Consider the following 15,481-nt stretch of genomic DNA (forward strand, 5'->3'; position numbering starts at 1 on the left):
AGTTAATGTAATAAAAGCTAATAAAAAAAATATTTTTTATACTTACGTTTATTTTACCAATACATTTATGATTTATATAACTCTACGATGTAATATTTTATTTTAAATAATAATGTGTGTTTGTTTTTTTTTTTAAATTCATATTAATGTAATTTTAGGTTATGTAATTGCACAATTATTCATAAGTGTATAATAATTATTGAAACATATCTATTTGAATAAATAACTTTTGAACACATGGACTTTCGAACACACAGTTTAAACACATGAATTTCAAACATATGCATTTCTAACAGTTGACCCCCACCCATATTATTTAGGTATTCAAAACTTATTTTAAGTGATTAAAATATCAAATGTTAATTTGTGATTTAACTCAATAAGTATATATATATATATATCATAGTTAAGCATAAGCGTGCACACAGGAGAGGCAGGAGAGGCACCAGCCTCCCCTGCGAGATTTTCTGCTTCAACAAGATCTTTTATTATACCTAACAATTTTTGATAACATTTAAATAATTGTATGTATATGTTCAAATGTTCAATATTCATTATTGGTATACTGGTATCTACACTATGGAACTTTAATAAAACATATCATACTTACTTATTTTAAAAGTTTTTCAAATTATGTTTTCTTATTTATTAATTTTTTTTCATTATGTATTTTTAATTATTTTTATTATAACTCCTTGATAAATAAAGATATTATTATTAGAAAGAACTTATTAAAAGCTATTTTGATAATTTTATGTTTAATCTAACTTTTAACCGCATAGAACAATGATTTAATAGAACCATATATACTTGATTTTGTGTGAGGATTAATTTAAATTATCGTTGCCTTACATCAAGGTCTTGACTGGGAAAAATGGGGGGAGGGATTGGATTCTAGATCTAAGGTATTGCCTCCCCTGCCAAGAAGACCTGCGCACGCTTATGTAGTTAAGTGTTTTCTATTGAATTTTTTTCACCACCAATTATTCTCGGGACAGATCAATACCATGCAATGTTTATAGCATGATACGTAAAGTAAAATGTTTAGTGTTATTGAGTACCCGTTGTTTTCTTTGTGTCAGTATTTTATAAATGATACTATATGATTTTAATAAATTAGTAGTTTTGTAATTTTATTTATACCTAATTTGATATTTCCATACTTTAGTGTAATTATATCATAAGAATATTTTACAAGAAATTGTATAATCTTTAGACACGTTACATAGAAGGCGATTATTGATTGCTTTGTCAACTATCTATCGAGCCATGTATTGTAAACTTTAAAACTGAAATCCAATACATTGAAAAATAAAATATAGTCATTCAGTAGGTAGGTGTAATCTTTTTTCATTTGATGGTTTTACTAACTGTATTTGTAAAAATGTCTAAAATCTTTGAATATTCCGCATAGGTTTTAAATCTATAGTTGATATTATTCTTGCAATTTTATGAAATTTTTAACGTTAATTTCAGTTATAACTACACTATGTTTATAATTTTTAAACATTCACTTATGTCATCACCAACTCAATAGATGAAGAAACGAATAAACGATTCACGTGTCATTTTCATTGATTCACATAATTGTACCAGAAAATATAAATTTATAAAAAAAGTCAATGACTTTTTAATGAAAGTACATTTTGATTATTCGGTTAATAGATATAGATTAGGTAGGAACTTCAGAACAATATCAGTATTATCAAAATATATAGGTATTTGTTGGTGATTAGTTAAGAATTGCACCTAAATGGTTATTATGTTGTCAATTAAATATTATTTCTAACTGTTTCTAGGTAACAATTATATGTCAAATGCAGCTAAAAGTAAGTCCGTCATTTTGTATTTTTTTTATAGCAATACATTTTGGGTGCTTTATTACTACATTATTATTTAATTTTAAAATCAAATTCTACCATTGAAAATTTTTGAATACAGTTTATCTTAGTAATTCATTATTATTGGATTTTTTTCTAGTCTTTATGGGTACGTATTATACTTTTATTTTGTTTTTTTTTATAATAATTATTAAAATTTAATATTTTCTTCTGTATGATATTTCGAAATGTTGTTAAGGAATTATATAGGTACCTAGTTATTTTGTTAGTAAACTTCAATATTTATTTTATCTGTATAAATAGACTTTCAATTTCAATATTAGAATACAGAATAAGATGGAATCCATAAACCAAAAAAATAAAAATACCCTTCAAATTTATGGCACGTTAAATAATAAGGGTATTTTTGATAATACTCTCAAATATTCATGTTAATATAATATTATCATCTTTATCTATTATTAATATACCCACATCAGTTATCATACATTTTCACCAGCGGTAAAGAAAACCAAATGGGGTCCTCATAATAAACACCTCTAAAATAATCATTATATATATTTGTGTTATAAATTACTACCTATCATAATTCATACCTATGTTATATATAGTTTATATATATATTATATGTTATATATTTTTTTAGACAATATTAGTGAGTATATTTTATGATTATTTTCTTAATTTTTAATTTATCCACTTATGGAAATACCAGATGACTAATCCGAAATGAATTAAAACAAACAGTGTTTGTAATTGGTTTAGATTATTATTTAGGTATTTGGTATAGGTACTCGAAACCCATTTTGAGCGATTAAAATATAAAATATTGATATGTGATTAAACTTAATATGGGCTAAAGCATATTATCATAGTTAATGTTATCTATTAAATTTTTTTCACCATCAATTATTTTTGTAATATATGTCAGTAGCAATGTTTAATATAATACTGCTAAATGCTTATGAGTACCTGTCGTTTTATTTCTATTATAGTATTTTATAAATAATACTAAGTTCTTTGACTAAATTAATAAGTTTATTTTTGTGAAATTTCAAATTTATTAACATTAGAGTGCTCGAAACTATTCTATATAAAATGGGTATATAAAACGATACTATTCTATATAGGTTCTATATAAAATGTTTTTAAAAATACATACAGGAATTTTTTCTATCGTTATAAATGATAAATATATTTTTATTAAAAATAAATGCAGATAAAAAATAAATAATTTCTGGTTGATGAAGAATTAATATAATAATTTTATAATACTTCTGAGTATATGACGTTTTTTGTTTTATCTCCTGTTGATAAAATCATAAGATGATTCTGGTCCCCAGTTCGAGAAAATGCCACGTAAATAAGTATATTTTATCAAACTAAGCACAAACTATTTAACAAAAAGATTTATGGCACATTTATAATAATAATAATATGAAAAAAACAAACATAGTATTCGGTTTCTATGAATCAGTAACCAATAGTAACTATATGTCATACAATAAGTTTACCATATGTTTCCATTTTATTTAAGAACAACTCATCCTCTTTGGATCTGCAACCTATGCAACCATAACAACTAAAAATATTTAGTATATTTTTTGGCAAAAAGAAGGCGCCACTAATGTGATTCTGTTTTTGATTTTTTATGAACTTTATACTTTTTTTTTATTGACAAAAGTGATACTAAAACCTTCAGCAGAGTGTCGGGTTTCAGCCAAAACAAATTTCAGCCAAATTGGTTCAGTAGTTTTCTCGGTTAGCGTGGTCTAAGAAAAACCCTTACAATTTTATATAATAACATTGATTATAGAATAGAGTATAGATAAATTACCTGTAATTTATCTAGATAAAATATTTTTATTTTTTATCTTTTTGTTAGATGAATTTGATTTATTTATCTTTTATCTGTATCTAAGATAAAATTTAGTGTTGTTAACTTTATATTTATCCAGATTCCAGATGATTTTTTAGTTATCTGATCCTAACACTATCTGTTGTTATTGTTCTGGGAATGCCAAAACGAGCAATTAACTCTGAAAGTTTTGTTATGACTATTTGTGCTATCATTGAATTTACTTGAACAACTTCTAACCATTAAGTCGCTGCATCGACAGTAATTAAAAATGTTGTATTTTTGTACGGTCCTAAAAAATAACAGTGCACTCTATTCCACTGCCTTTGTGGCCATTTTCAGGGTGTTAATACTGATTTGGGAGGATTAGTTCTTGCATTAATGGATTCATTGCAGTTTCGGGCCATGTCAATGTCGATCTAGGATCTAAAGGGCCCAGGAGGCAAATAATTTATAGGGCCTCTAAAAAATACCAAATTTCAAAAAAATGATTTTTTTTACAGCTTTCATTTTAATAAAAAATTTTCAAACGTTAAGGTTAAAAATAACTATATTTATACAATATGTAACAGGAAATGTAATATGTATAAAAACTATATAATCAAACATAATGTATAGTTGTATAGTGCAATTTATATTAATAAATAATAATCGTTTTAATAAATTTGATGAGTGAGCCGCAGTGTCAATCAATATTTCTCGGTCAATTTCTATACCTTTTTCAACAGCCACAATCATTAACGGACCCAAATTTTCTTGTTTAATTGTTGATCTTAATTTTGTTTTACTAATCTTTAATTTTGAAAAAAAAACTCTCATGATACTTGTGTAGACGGTAAAATTAATATAAATTCGTATACTATGAATAGATTACAAAACAGATTTGATTGAAAAGATAATTCTCGAATTATTACAAAGTACAATTAATACGATTTCTGCATTAATTACAATCCGGTTTTTATTACATCATCTTCACGCTTAGTATCGTATCATTAGATGATTCAGTTATGATTCAGTAGCGTATGGCTGGTTATTTGGTCTATGTGGAACGCATAAGCCGAATAATAGAAAATAATTAGAATTTTGTGAACTTTCTCACAAACTTAAGATATCAGTACCTATAACGTTCCTTTGTATTCCATTTGCAAAAAAAAAATGTTTTAAGTCTCGATTCAAATATTGTTATGTCCTTGCCGGATTCAAATGTTCACGGTGAGCTTATAGCATATTAATTAATAAAAATGAAAAATGTGTTTCGGATTTTATTTTATTATCAGCCATTTTAAATATATTTTGATATCAGCTTAATCAAAAAATATTTTTTTCTTCGTAGCTAATTTGATGGGTTGTTGTATTATGTGAATAAAACGCCCAGACGTAAAATCATAAAAATGATTATTATTAAAATTATACAGTATATAATATGTCGCATCCATTTCATGTTCTGGCCCGTTTCGTGAAATGGTTAGAAATTTCCTCCACATTCCAATTGAAAAAGCTACTGAAGCTGAAAATCGAATCATTATTTTGACAACTTATATTGTACACAGACACAAAAAATAAAAATAATGATACAAAACAAAAAAAATAAGGAACACATATAATTGTAAAATCATAACATTCGTCGCTCCACTCAGAATCTATTACTACAAAAAAACTTAAAATATATAAGAATTATATTATGTTTAGAACTTGGTATAATAAATGAAAATGTTTAGGTTATATTCAGATATTCAAATGAAAAGAAAAAATGAAATACACTCTAGTTCGTTGCAATGTATTTTCCATAAATTTTACTCATAATTAACAATAGTCGTCGTTAATTGTCTTCTAATCTACTTTGTGTTTTAAAAGAAATATAATATTATGCACTGGATATTTTAACCATATATTTTTTTAAATTGCTGTAATAATTTGTGAATAAGCTCATATTAAATGTTCTACCATTTTTAAAATGTTAAACCTCGCAAGCGATCGACTCTCGTCGATAGATCGTAGTAAAGTACTACGAAATGAAATGTTTTATAGAATAAGGGCATAATATACCTAGTAAATTTTTTAGATTATGTCAATTATTAAGTATATGATATAATTTACGAAATATTATATTTGTTAATTTATTTCTAGAACGTATAAGTATGTGAATTTTGTATTTTTGTCAATTTGTTTAATTTAAAAAAATCTATTTATGGGGCTTGTATCTCTCATAGCATTCGTAATGATTAACTTTCTTAAATATTTACTTACTAATCGAGTACCTATTATTATAGGTATGATGACATGATGTATGAATCCGCTTAGTTAGTGCTTGTTACCCTAATACTAATTACAACTATTAATTATTACCTATTCCCTTTTCTATACTATGTTTTATATTGGTTCATAAACTATAAAAATAAACCAATATTTTCCGATTTATTATTTATCAATACCTCGATCGATTTCAAATTCTTCTATTTAACTGAATATTTTAAAAACGTATATTTCTATATTTTTGTATTTAAGATTATAGATACAATAGGTACATTGAAAATATCAAATGAATAATGGATTTTTGTTTTTATTTTTTTTAGGAAACAATAGCTATTGTACGTATAATAAATTTGATTTAATTATATGTCAAATTTATTTTTAATGATTAAGTTGAATACACCAACATATAAAATTATTTATACGTTTTAAAAATCTTATAGAACGATTCATTTGATATTATAAATGTATTAAAATGAATTAACACTAACTATAAAAAACCAAATAAGTGGATGTCACTCTGCTGTCCAGTAGGTTACAACTGTTACAAGTGGGTTACTGTAATGAATGGTACTAAATTTGAATTAAATTATATAATATCATTGTATAAAAAAAAAACGATTCTGAGCGGAGACAGTTTGACAGTCTAGGATATTTTATACAATATTAATTATTTTGTTATTGTTTCAAAAAAAAAAAATTAATTTCAACCTGGCGGCATCATGAAAAGCACTAATTCCCGATAGACTATCAATTTTTAGTGCTCAATTAGTGCTTATGGAATATACAAATATAAAAACTAATGAAAGGGGTCCATTTCTCCAGCACGGATAAAAAATATCTAAACTAAATCAAAAAATCTAAGTAATAATAAAAATTATTTGATTAAACAATATTGATTAAATAAAAGAATCTTAGTTGATATAAAAATTTAATTTAACTAAAAAATATGTTTTAAATAAAAAAAAAATCTTGGTTGATATTAAAATATTAATCGAATAAAATAATTGAATTCGATATGAAAAACATCTTTAAATAAACTTTGTCTTTGAAACAAATATTTTATTTTTCAATTAAGATGCATTTTGCATAAGGCATCGTTAATCAATTAGTGTAGTTATCATGTAGTTATCATAATTCATAATACCTTATATTATCATAGATATACGAATACCTGGTTTGAGGATAAATCGTTATCATTACGCGATTTCATAAAAATTTAAAACTCAAACGCTCAAAACATTTTTCCTATAATGACGCTTCAAATTTTCTCTATAGCTATTTGAAGCAAAACTTATGGAAAACTTGGTGTTAAATTTCATAACCTTAGATATAAATACAAACAATATTATGAATTTTGAACTACAAAATAATTTACAAATATTCATGGTTTTGACGAATTTTTTTCAATATTTGAAATTCAAATGCTAATAAAAATTTAATTTGAATTTCCGGTGGACATTTTTTTTTTGATAGAGATTGACAAATTTGTAAGGAATCTTGTATTAAATTTTCAAATCTTAGGTATAAAAGGAAAATTTTTTATGAATTTCTAGAATAAACAAATATCAGTAACATTAACATTTGGAGAACATTTCAAGTATTTACAGTGATTAGTTTTTGAATAACAACCATATAAGAAAACCTATTTGGTCGAAAACTGGTTTTGCGTAAAAATTCCCGTTTTTCTGTCATTTTTTTTTTTTTGGTTTTCTCGATTTTTTTGAAAACTGTTGGAAAATGTTTACTTTTGACCTCTATAATGCACCAAGGATCTTCAATTTTACATTGGAAACCACCCCCAATGTTTGAAATCGAAGCATTATTTCGACTAGTTATGCTGTACACGGACACAAAAAATAAAAAACAAAAAATAAAATACACATCATTGTTAAATCAATACATTCATCACTTCGTTCAGAATCTAAAATATATGTAACGATCACCACCCTCAAAATTTTTACTTACCTATTCATCGAGTACCGTTATAGGTATCAATGCTACTTACCTTTTCCATACTATGTTTAATATGAGATCATAAACTATAAAAAGGAGGGTAAGTCGTGGATGTAACTCTGCTGTACAGTCAGTTGCAAGTAAATTACTGTAATGGATGGAACTAAATTTGAATCCAATGACATTATATCATTGTATACGAAAAACGATTCTGAGGGAAGACGGTTTATCTGTCTAGGATATATTATAGATTATTAAAAAATTTTAAATCTTAGATTGAAAAAGAAAATTTTTTATGAATTTCTAGTTTGAAATATTTTGCGAATTTTCGTGATTTTCGTGATTTTCGTGATGTTTACATATGTTGACAAAATTCAAACTTTGAATGCTTGTAAAAAAAAATTGTGGCTACGCATTTCTTTTATTTTTCAATTTATTGTAAAAATATGATAAGAGCTATGTATTAAATGTTCGAATCTTAGATATAAAAAGAAATGATGCTTATAAAAAAGAATTGTGACTATGAATATATTTTATTTTATTTTTCAACTGCTATTGTAACAATATGTTAAGAGCCTTGCATTAAATTTTCAAGCTTTTCTGCCAAACAAATACATTTTTATCAATATTAATTTTAAAAATACATTCATCGCTCCGCTCAGAATCTAAAACTAATAATGATCGAAAATTTCAAATGCCTATGAATAGTTCAACTTAAGTCGAAAATGTTTGAAAATTGCATGGTGGATAGAATATACTTATATTATATATGTGAAAATTTCATGTATCTATGGTCATTTGTTTTAAAATTACATCAAAAACCAAAATCAATTTTGTCGAAAAATCACATCATGGTTAAATCAATACATTCATCGCTCTGCTCAAAATCTAAATTAAATCAATATTTTCCGATTTATGATTTATCAATATCTCGATCGATTTCAAATTCTTCTATTTAACTAAATATTTTAAAGGTGTCTATTTCTATATTTTTGTATTTAAGATTATGGATACATTAAGTACATTGAAAATATCACATGAATAATGAATTATTTTTATTTTTATTTTTTATAGTTTACGATCCTTATAGTAGTACGTATAATTGATTTGATTTGATTATATGTCAAATTTATTTTTAATGATTAAGTTGAATATACCAACATATAAAATTATTTATACGTTTTAAAAATATTAAGAGAACGATTCATTTGATATTATAAATGTCTTAAAAACAATGAACACTAACTATAAAAACCCAAATAAGTGGATGTCGCTCTGCTGTCCAGTAGGTTACAACTGTTACAAGTGGGTTACTGTAATGAATGGTACTAAATTTGAATTAAATTTGACAGTCTAGAATATTTTATACTATATTAATTATATTGTTATTGTTTCAAAAAAAAATTTAATTTCAACCTGGCGGCATCATGAAAAGCACTAATTCCCGCCAGACTATCAATTAGTGAAATAAAAATTAGTGAAAGGTTTCCATTTCCCCAGCACGGATAAAAAATATCTAAACTAGATCAAAATATCTAAGTAATAATAAAAAATATTTGATTAAAGAATATCAATTAAATAAAAGAATCTAAGTTGATATAAAAAATTTAATTTAACTAAAAAATATGTTTTGAATAAAAAAAATTCTTGATTGATATAAAAATATTAATCGAATAAAATAATTGAAGTCGATATGAAAAACATCGTTAAATAAAAAAAAGCAGGTAATTGAGTACCACTCTGCTGTACATTAGGTGGTGGGGTGCACCTCTGACTAGGGTAGGTTAAACTTGAATGCAATGATAGTTATCATTGTATATGAAAAACGATTCTGAAAGGAGATGATTTGTCAGTCTAGGATATATTATATTTAAATATTGTCATACTATATTATTCATTTTATGTTCATACTACATGTTATTTTGAAACAAATATTTTATTTTTTAATTAGGACGCATTTTGCATAAGGCATGGTTAATAAATTTTTCCAAAAACATTGCATGTAGTTATCATAATTCATAATACCTTATATTGTCATAGATATACATAGGTATTATACCTGGTTTGAGAATAAATCATTATCGATACGCGATTTCATAAAAATTTAAAACTCAAACGCTCAAAACATTTTTCCTATAATGAAGCTTCAAATTTTCTGTACAGCTAGGTATTTGAAGGAAAACTTATGGAAAATTTAGTGTTGAATTTTATAACCTTAGATATAAATACACACAATTTTATGAATTTTGAACTACAAAATAATTTGCAAATATTCATGGTTTTGTCGAATTTTTGTCAATATTTGAACTTCAAATGCTAATCAAAAAAATTGTGCATATGTATTCTTATATTTTTTTAATCACTATTGTAATCACTATAAGAAAAACTTATGAGGAACCTTGTATTAAATTTTCAAGTATTTTAATTGGGCCAAAAAAATTTAATCGACACATCAAATAAAATTTTTCAGATTAATTGAAAATTTCAGCTGTCTATAAATATTTCAAAAAAAGACAAAAAATTTCCAAAATTAAATCACGTAAAGAAAATACCAATCTAAATATTTGGTAAAATTTTCAATTATCTACGACTTATAATTCTTGATTAATAACAAATATTTAAAATCGTTATCGTTACCCTATTTCGTAAAATTTTAAAATTCAAACTCACTTAAAATTTTTCCTATAATGATGTTTCGAGTTTTGTCTGTAGCTACTTGAAGGAAAACTTAGTGTTGTATTTTTAATCCTTAGTTATGAACACAAACAATTTTATGATTTTTCAACTTCAAAATTACTCGCAAATTTTCGCGTTTTCGTACAAATTTGAACTATAAACGCTAATAAAAAAAATTTACACAAATGATTTTTAATTTTTTTTAACTACAATAAGAACAAATAATAAGGAACCTTGTATTAAATTTTCAAGTTTTTTTTTGTCATCCAAAATTTTTTTACCGACACTTCAAAAAAAAATTCTCATAAAAATCGAAAATTTCAGAGGTCTATTAATAACTCAAAAAAAGTCAAAATTTTTTTTAAATTACACATATATAGATAACACAAAAACATAAACATTTGGTGAAAATTTCAAGTATTTTCAGTGTTTATTTTTTGAATTACAACCATATAATAAAATCGATTTGGTCGAAAACTTGTTTTGCGTAAACAATATTATGAATTTTGAACTACAAAATAATTTACAAATATTCATGGTTTTGACGAATTTTTTTCAATATTTGAAATTCAAATGCTAATAAAAATTTAATTTGAATTTCCGGTGGACATTTTTTTTGTGATAGAGATTGACAAATTTGTAAGGAATCTTGTATTAAATTTTCAAATAAATAAAATTTTTTATGAATTTCTAGCATAAAATAATTTACGAATTTTCTTGATTTTTACGTATGTTGTCAAAACTCAAACTTTGAATGCTTGTAAAAAAAAAATGTGACTATACGTTTCTTGTATTTTTCAATTGCTATAGTAAAAATATTTTAGGAGCCTTGTATTAAATTTTCAAATCTTAGGTATAAAAGGAAAATTTTTTATGAATTTCTAGAATAAACAAATATCAGTAACATTAACATTTGGAGAACATTTCAAGTATTTACAGTGATTAGTTTTTGAATAACAACCATATAAGAAAACCTATTTGGTCGAAAACTGGTTTTGCGTAAAAATTCCCGTTTTACTGTCATTTTTTTTTTTTTGGTTTTCTCGATTTTTTTGAAAACTGTTGGAAAATGTTTACTTTTGACCTCTATAATGCACCAAGGATCTTCAATTTTACATTGGAAACCACCCCCAATGTTTGAAATCGAAGCATTATTTCGACTAGTTATGCTGTACACAGACACAAAAACAAAAACAAACACACATCATGGTAAAATCAATACATTCATCACTCCGTTCAGAATCTAAAGCACACCTTATTTTAAAATCAATACATTTATCACTCCATTCAGAATCTAAAATATATGTTATGATCACCATCCTCATGTTTTTACTTACCTCTTCATCGAGTACCGTTATAGGTATCAATGCTACTTACCTTTTCCATACTATGTTTAATATGAGTTCATAAACTATAAAAATAAACCAATTTTTTCAAATTTATTATTAATCAATATCTCGATTGATTTCAAATTATTCATTTTAACTGAATATTTTAAAAACGTGTATTTCTATATTTTTGTATTTAAGATATTGCATTGTATTTTCCACACTTTTAACTCATAATTTATAGTAGCCATTGTTAATTGTCTTCTAATCTACTTTGTGTTTTAAAAGAAATATAATATTATGCACTGGATATTTTAACCATATATTTTTTTAAATTGCTGTAATAATTTGTGAATAAGCTCATATTAAATGTTCTACCATTTTTAAAATGTTAAACCTCGCAAGCGATCGACTCTCGTCGATAGATCGTAGTAAAGTACTACGAAATGAAATGTTTTATAGAATAAGGGCATAATATACCTAGTAAATTTTTTAGATTATGTCAATTATGAAGTATATGATATCATTTACGAAATATTATGTTTGTTAATTTATTTCTAGCGCGTGCAAGTATGTGAAATTTGTATTTTTTTTTCAATTTGTTTAATTTTAAAAATTCCATTTATGTGATTTGTGTCTCTATCGTAGCATTTGTAATGTCGCCGTTCTTAAATTATTAGTTACTTATCGAATATCGTTATATCTAAAATTATTTAGTTATTTAGTCATTGCTTTTTACCACAGTACTAAGTATAATTATTAATTATTAACTATTCCTTTTTCTCTACTATGTTTTATATATGTTCATAAACTATAAAAATAAAACAATATTTTCTGATTTATTGTTTATCAATATCTCGATCGATTTCAAATTATTCTATTTAACTAAATATTTTAAAGGCGTATATTTCTGTATTTAAGATTATTGGTACATTAGATACATTGAAAATATCAAATGAATAATGAATTTTTTGTTTTTATTTTTTTTAGGAGATGTTTTCTTTGGTACGTATAATATATTTGATTTAATTATATGTCAAATTTATTTTTAATGATTAAGTTGAATATATCAACATATAAAATTATTTATACGTTTTAAAAATCTTAAGAGAACGATTCATTTGATATTATAAATGTATTAAAATGAATTAACACTAACTATAAAAAACCAAATAAGTGGATGTCACTCTGCTGTCCAGTAGGTTACAACTGTTACAAGTGGGTTACTGTAATGAATGGTACTAAATTTGAATTAAATTATATAATATCATTGTATAAAAAAAAAACGATTCTGAGCGGAGACAGTTTGACAGTCTAGGATATTTTATACTATATTAATTATTTTGTTATTGTTTCAAAAAAAAAAATTAATTTCAACCTGGTGGCATCATGAAAAGCACTAATTCCCGATAGACTATCAATTTTTAGTGCTCAATTAGTGCTTATGGAATATACAAATATAAAAACTAATGAAAGGGGTCCATTTCCCCAGCACGGATAAAAAATATCTAAACTAAATCAAAAAATCTAAGTAATAATAAAAATTATTTGATTAAACAATATTGATTAAATAAAAGAATCTTAGTTGATATTAAAATTTAATTTAACTAAAAAATATGTTTTAAATAAAAAAAAAATCTTGGTTGATATTAAAATATTAATCGAATAAAATAATTGAATTCGATATGAAAAACATCTTTAAATAAAAAAATATATGTAATGATCACCATTCTCAAGTTTTTACTTACCTATTCATCGAGTACCGTTATAGGTATCAATGCTACTTACCTTTTCCATACTATGTTTAATATGAGTTCATAAACTATAAAAATAAACCAATTTTTTCAAATTTATTATTCATCAATATCTCGATTGATTTCAAATTACGAGTATTCATTTTAACTGAATATTTTAAAAACGTATATTTCTATCAATTTCTATCATCGTTTATAGGTATTGTTGACATTTATCAATGTCCCCACTACTGGTAACTTGATGATAACATCATATGTATGTTACTCATCCAGTACCCACCATTCGGTTTTCATAAATTTTTGTGGACTAACATTTAGTATGCATTTGTATGCAGTGGCGTAGCCAGGATTTTCAAGGGGGGGGGGGGTTAAGTATAAATGAAACTTAGTTATAGAATTCTATAATTATATATTATAAACACCTCAATATGAAAATTAATAATCTAATATAATCGGTTATAAAATTATAATATATATATTATATATAATTTACCATAGTACTTACTATTGTCTATTGGTGTAAATTTTTATTTTATTTATTGTATATATTCTATATTATTATTATTACCTATTGACCATTAATACACACAAACAATTAACACAGGTCATAGACACAAAAAAAACAATAATACAAATAGTTAAAACAATCATAATAACATTATGTAAAAACCAACAGGTTTCTTGTCCCACACAGAATCTAAAATCTAAACATAAATACATATATTATACATTTAAAAATATATAAATTATAAACATAAAATAATTTAGAACCACATCAAAACATATTTAAATCATTTTTCATACAAACCTTTTCTAACTGCTGAATCAGTATTCCAATATCCATAGAATCAGTAATATCAGTATCATGGCTGTTTTCAGAATTTCTCAAGTTCAGGACATTCTTACTCTGTTAAAAAAAAAAAAAAAAAAAACATTAATTGTTAGTCCCATATACTATCAATGGTGTTGTGTCATAGCTATACAAGTTTTTAATTTTACTAATAAAAACATTAATTCAACTAATATAATACAATATGATATAATGATCTTGTAGTTTTTGCTAACTGCTAAGCAAATAGGTCATTTTTTTAATTAAATATAATTAAGAAGTAGGTAGGTAATTACTTACAGTTTTAGTAATTTTGGTGGTAACATCTTCATCATCTTCCACAGACCGTTTATGTTTGTCTTTATCAGTGTTAGTCTAAAATATAATAATCGACATTTAACATAATTTCATGTTACTTTCCTATATGGACTATATTATTTGTTGTACTAATAATATAATTAAGTATTAACTAACTCACCACATCGTCTACATCAATTTTTGATGATGATTTAGATACTGCTGCACTCGTTTTTCTTATTAGAAATTTATCCATAACGGCAAAAGTAAAATGTGTAATATACTAATATCAAATATGAATTCAAATTTCAATTGACAAATTACATTTTTTTTTTTATCCTGGTATATTCAATATTGAATAGGTATTCATAAATTTCGTAATTATAAATTTGCAGATTTTAATTTATCACAATATCACACAACCAAAAGTAATAGATAACAACAGTCTCACTTTTGAATATTATCGTGATATAAATTATAAGCAAACAAACAGTTTTATCAAATATTGTGATAATACGTTGTAATAACTCATAACCACGGTCTTAAAATAATATAAAATAATATCTTTAAGAGGACGCTACACCCGCATATGTTGTCTCCGTCTTACAAGTGCGTAACATAGCAAATTTTATGCTCAGCAGATCACGTTTAGCTCCGTTAGTTTAAAATTTAGAGTAAATTGACCTCTTACA

At 24.6% G+C, this 15,481-nt stretch overlaps 1 protein-coding gene across 1 annotated transcript; it reads right to left on the reverse strand.

Moving 5' to 3' along the window:
- Window positions 1–14,310: 14,310 nt before the first annotated feature.
- LOC149053972 (uncharacterized) lies at window positions 14,311–15,045 on the reverse strand. The gene is made up of 4 exons (XM_089230738.1): window positions 14,974–15,045; window positions 14,793–14,867; window positions 14,472–14,570; window positions 14,311–14,367 (listed from the first exon to the last, which is right to left on the reverse strand). Exons 1-4 carry the CDS (start codon window positions 15,043–15,045, stop codon window positions 14,311–14,313), a joined length of 303 nt encoding a protein of 100 aa, XP_089086864.1.
- Between the last annotated feature and the right edge of the window lie 436 nt (window positions 15,046–15,481).

The sequence above is a fragment of the Diuraphis noxia genome, unplaced genomic scaffold, assembly GCF_037042655.1.
Source record: "Diuraphis noxia isolate RWA-SAM2 unplaced genomic scaffold, SU_Dnox_SAM2 contig0018, whole genome shotgun sequence".
Classification (NCBI taxonomy): Eukaryota; Metazoa; Arthropoda; class Insecta; order Hemiptera; family Aphididae; genus Diuraphis; species Diuraphis noxia.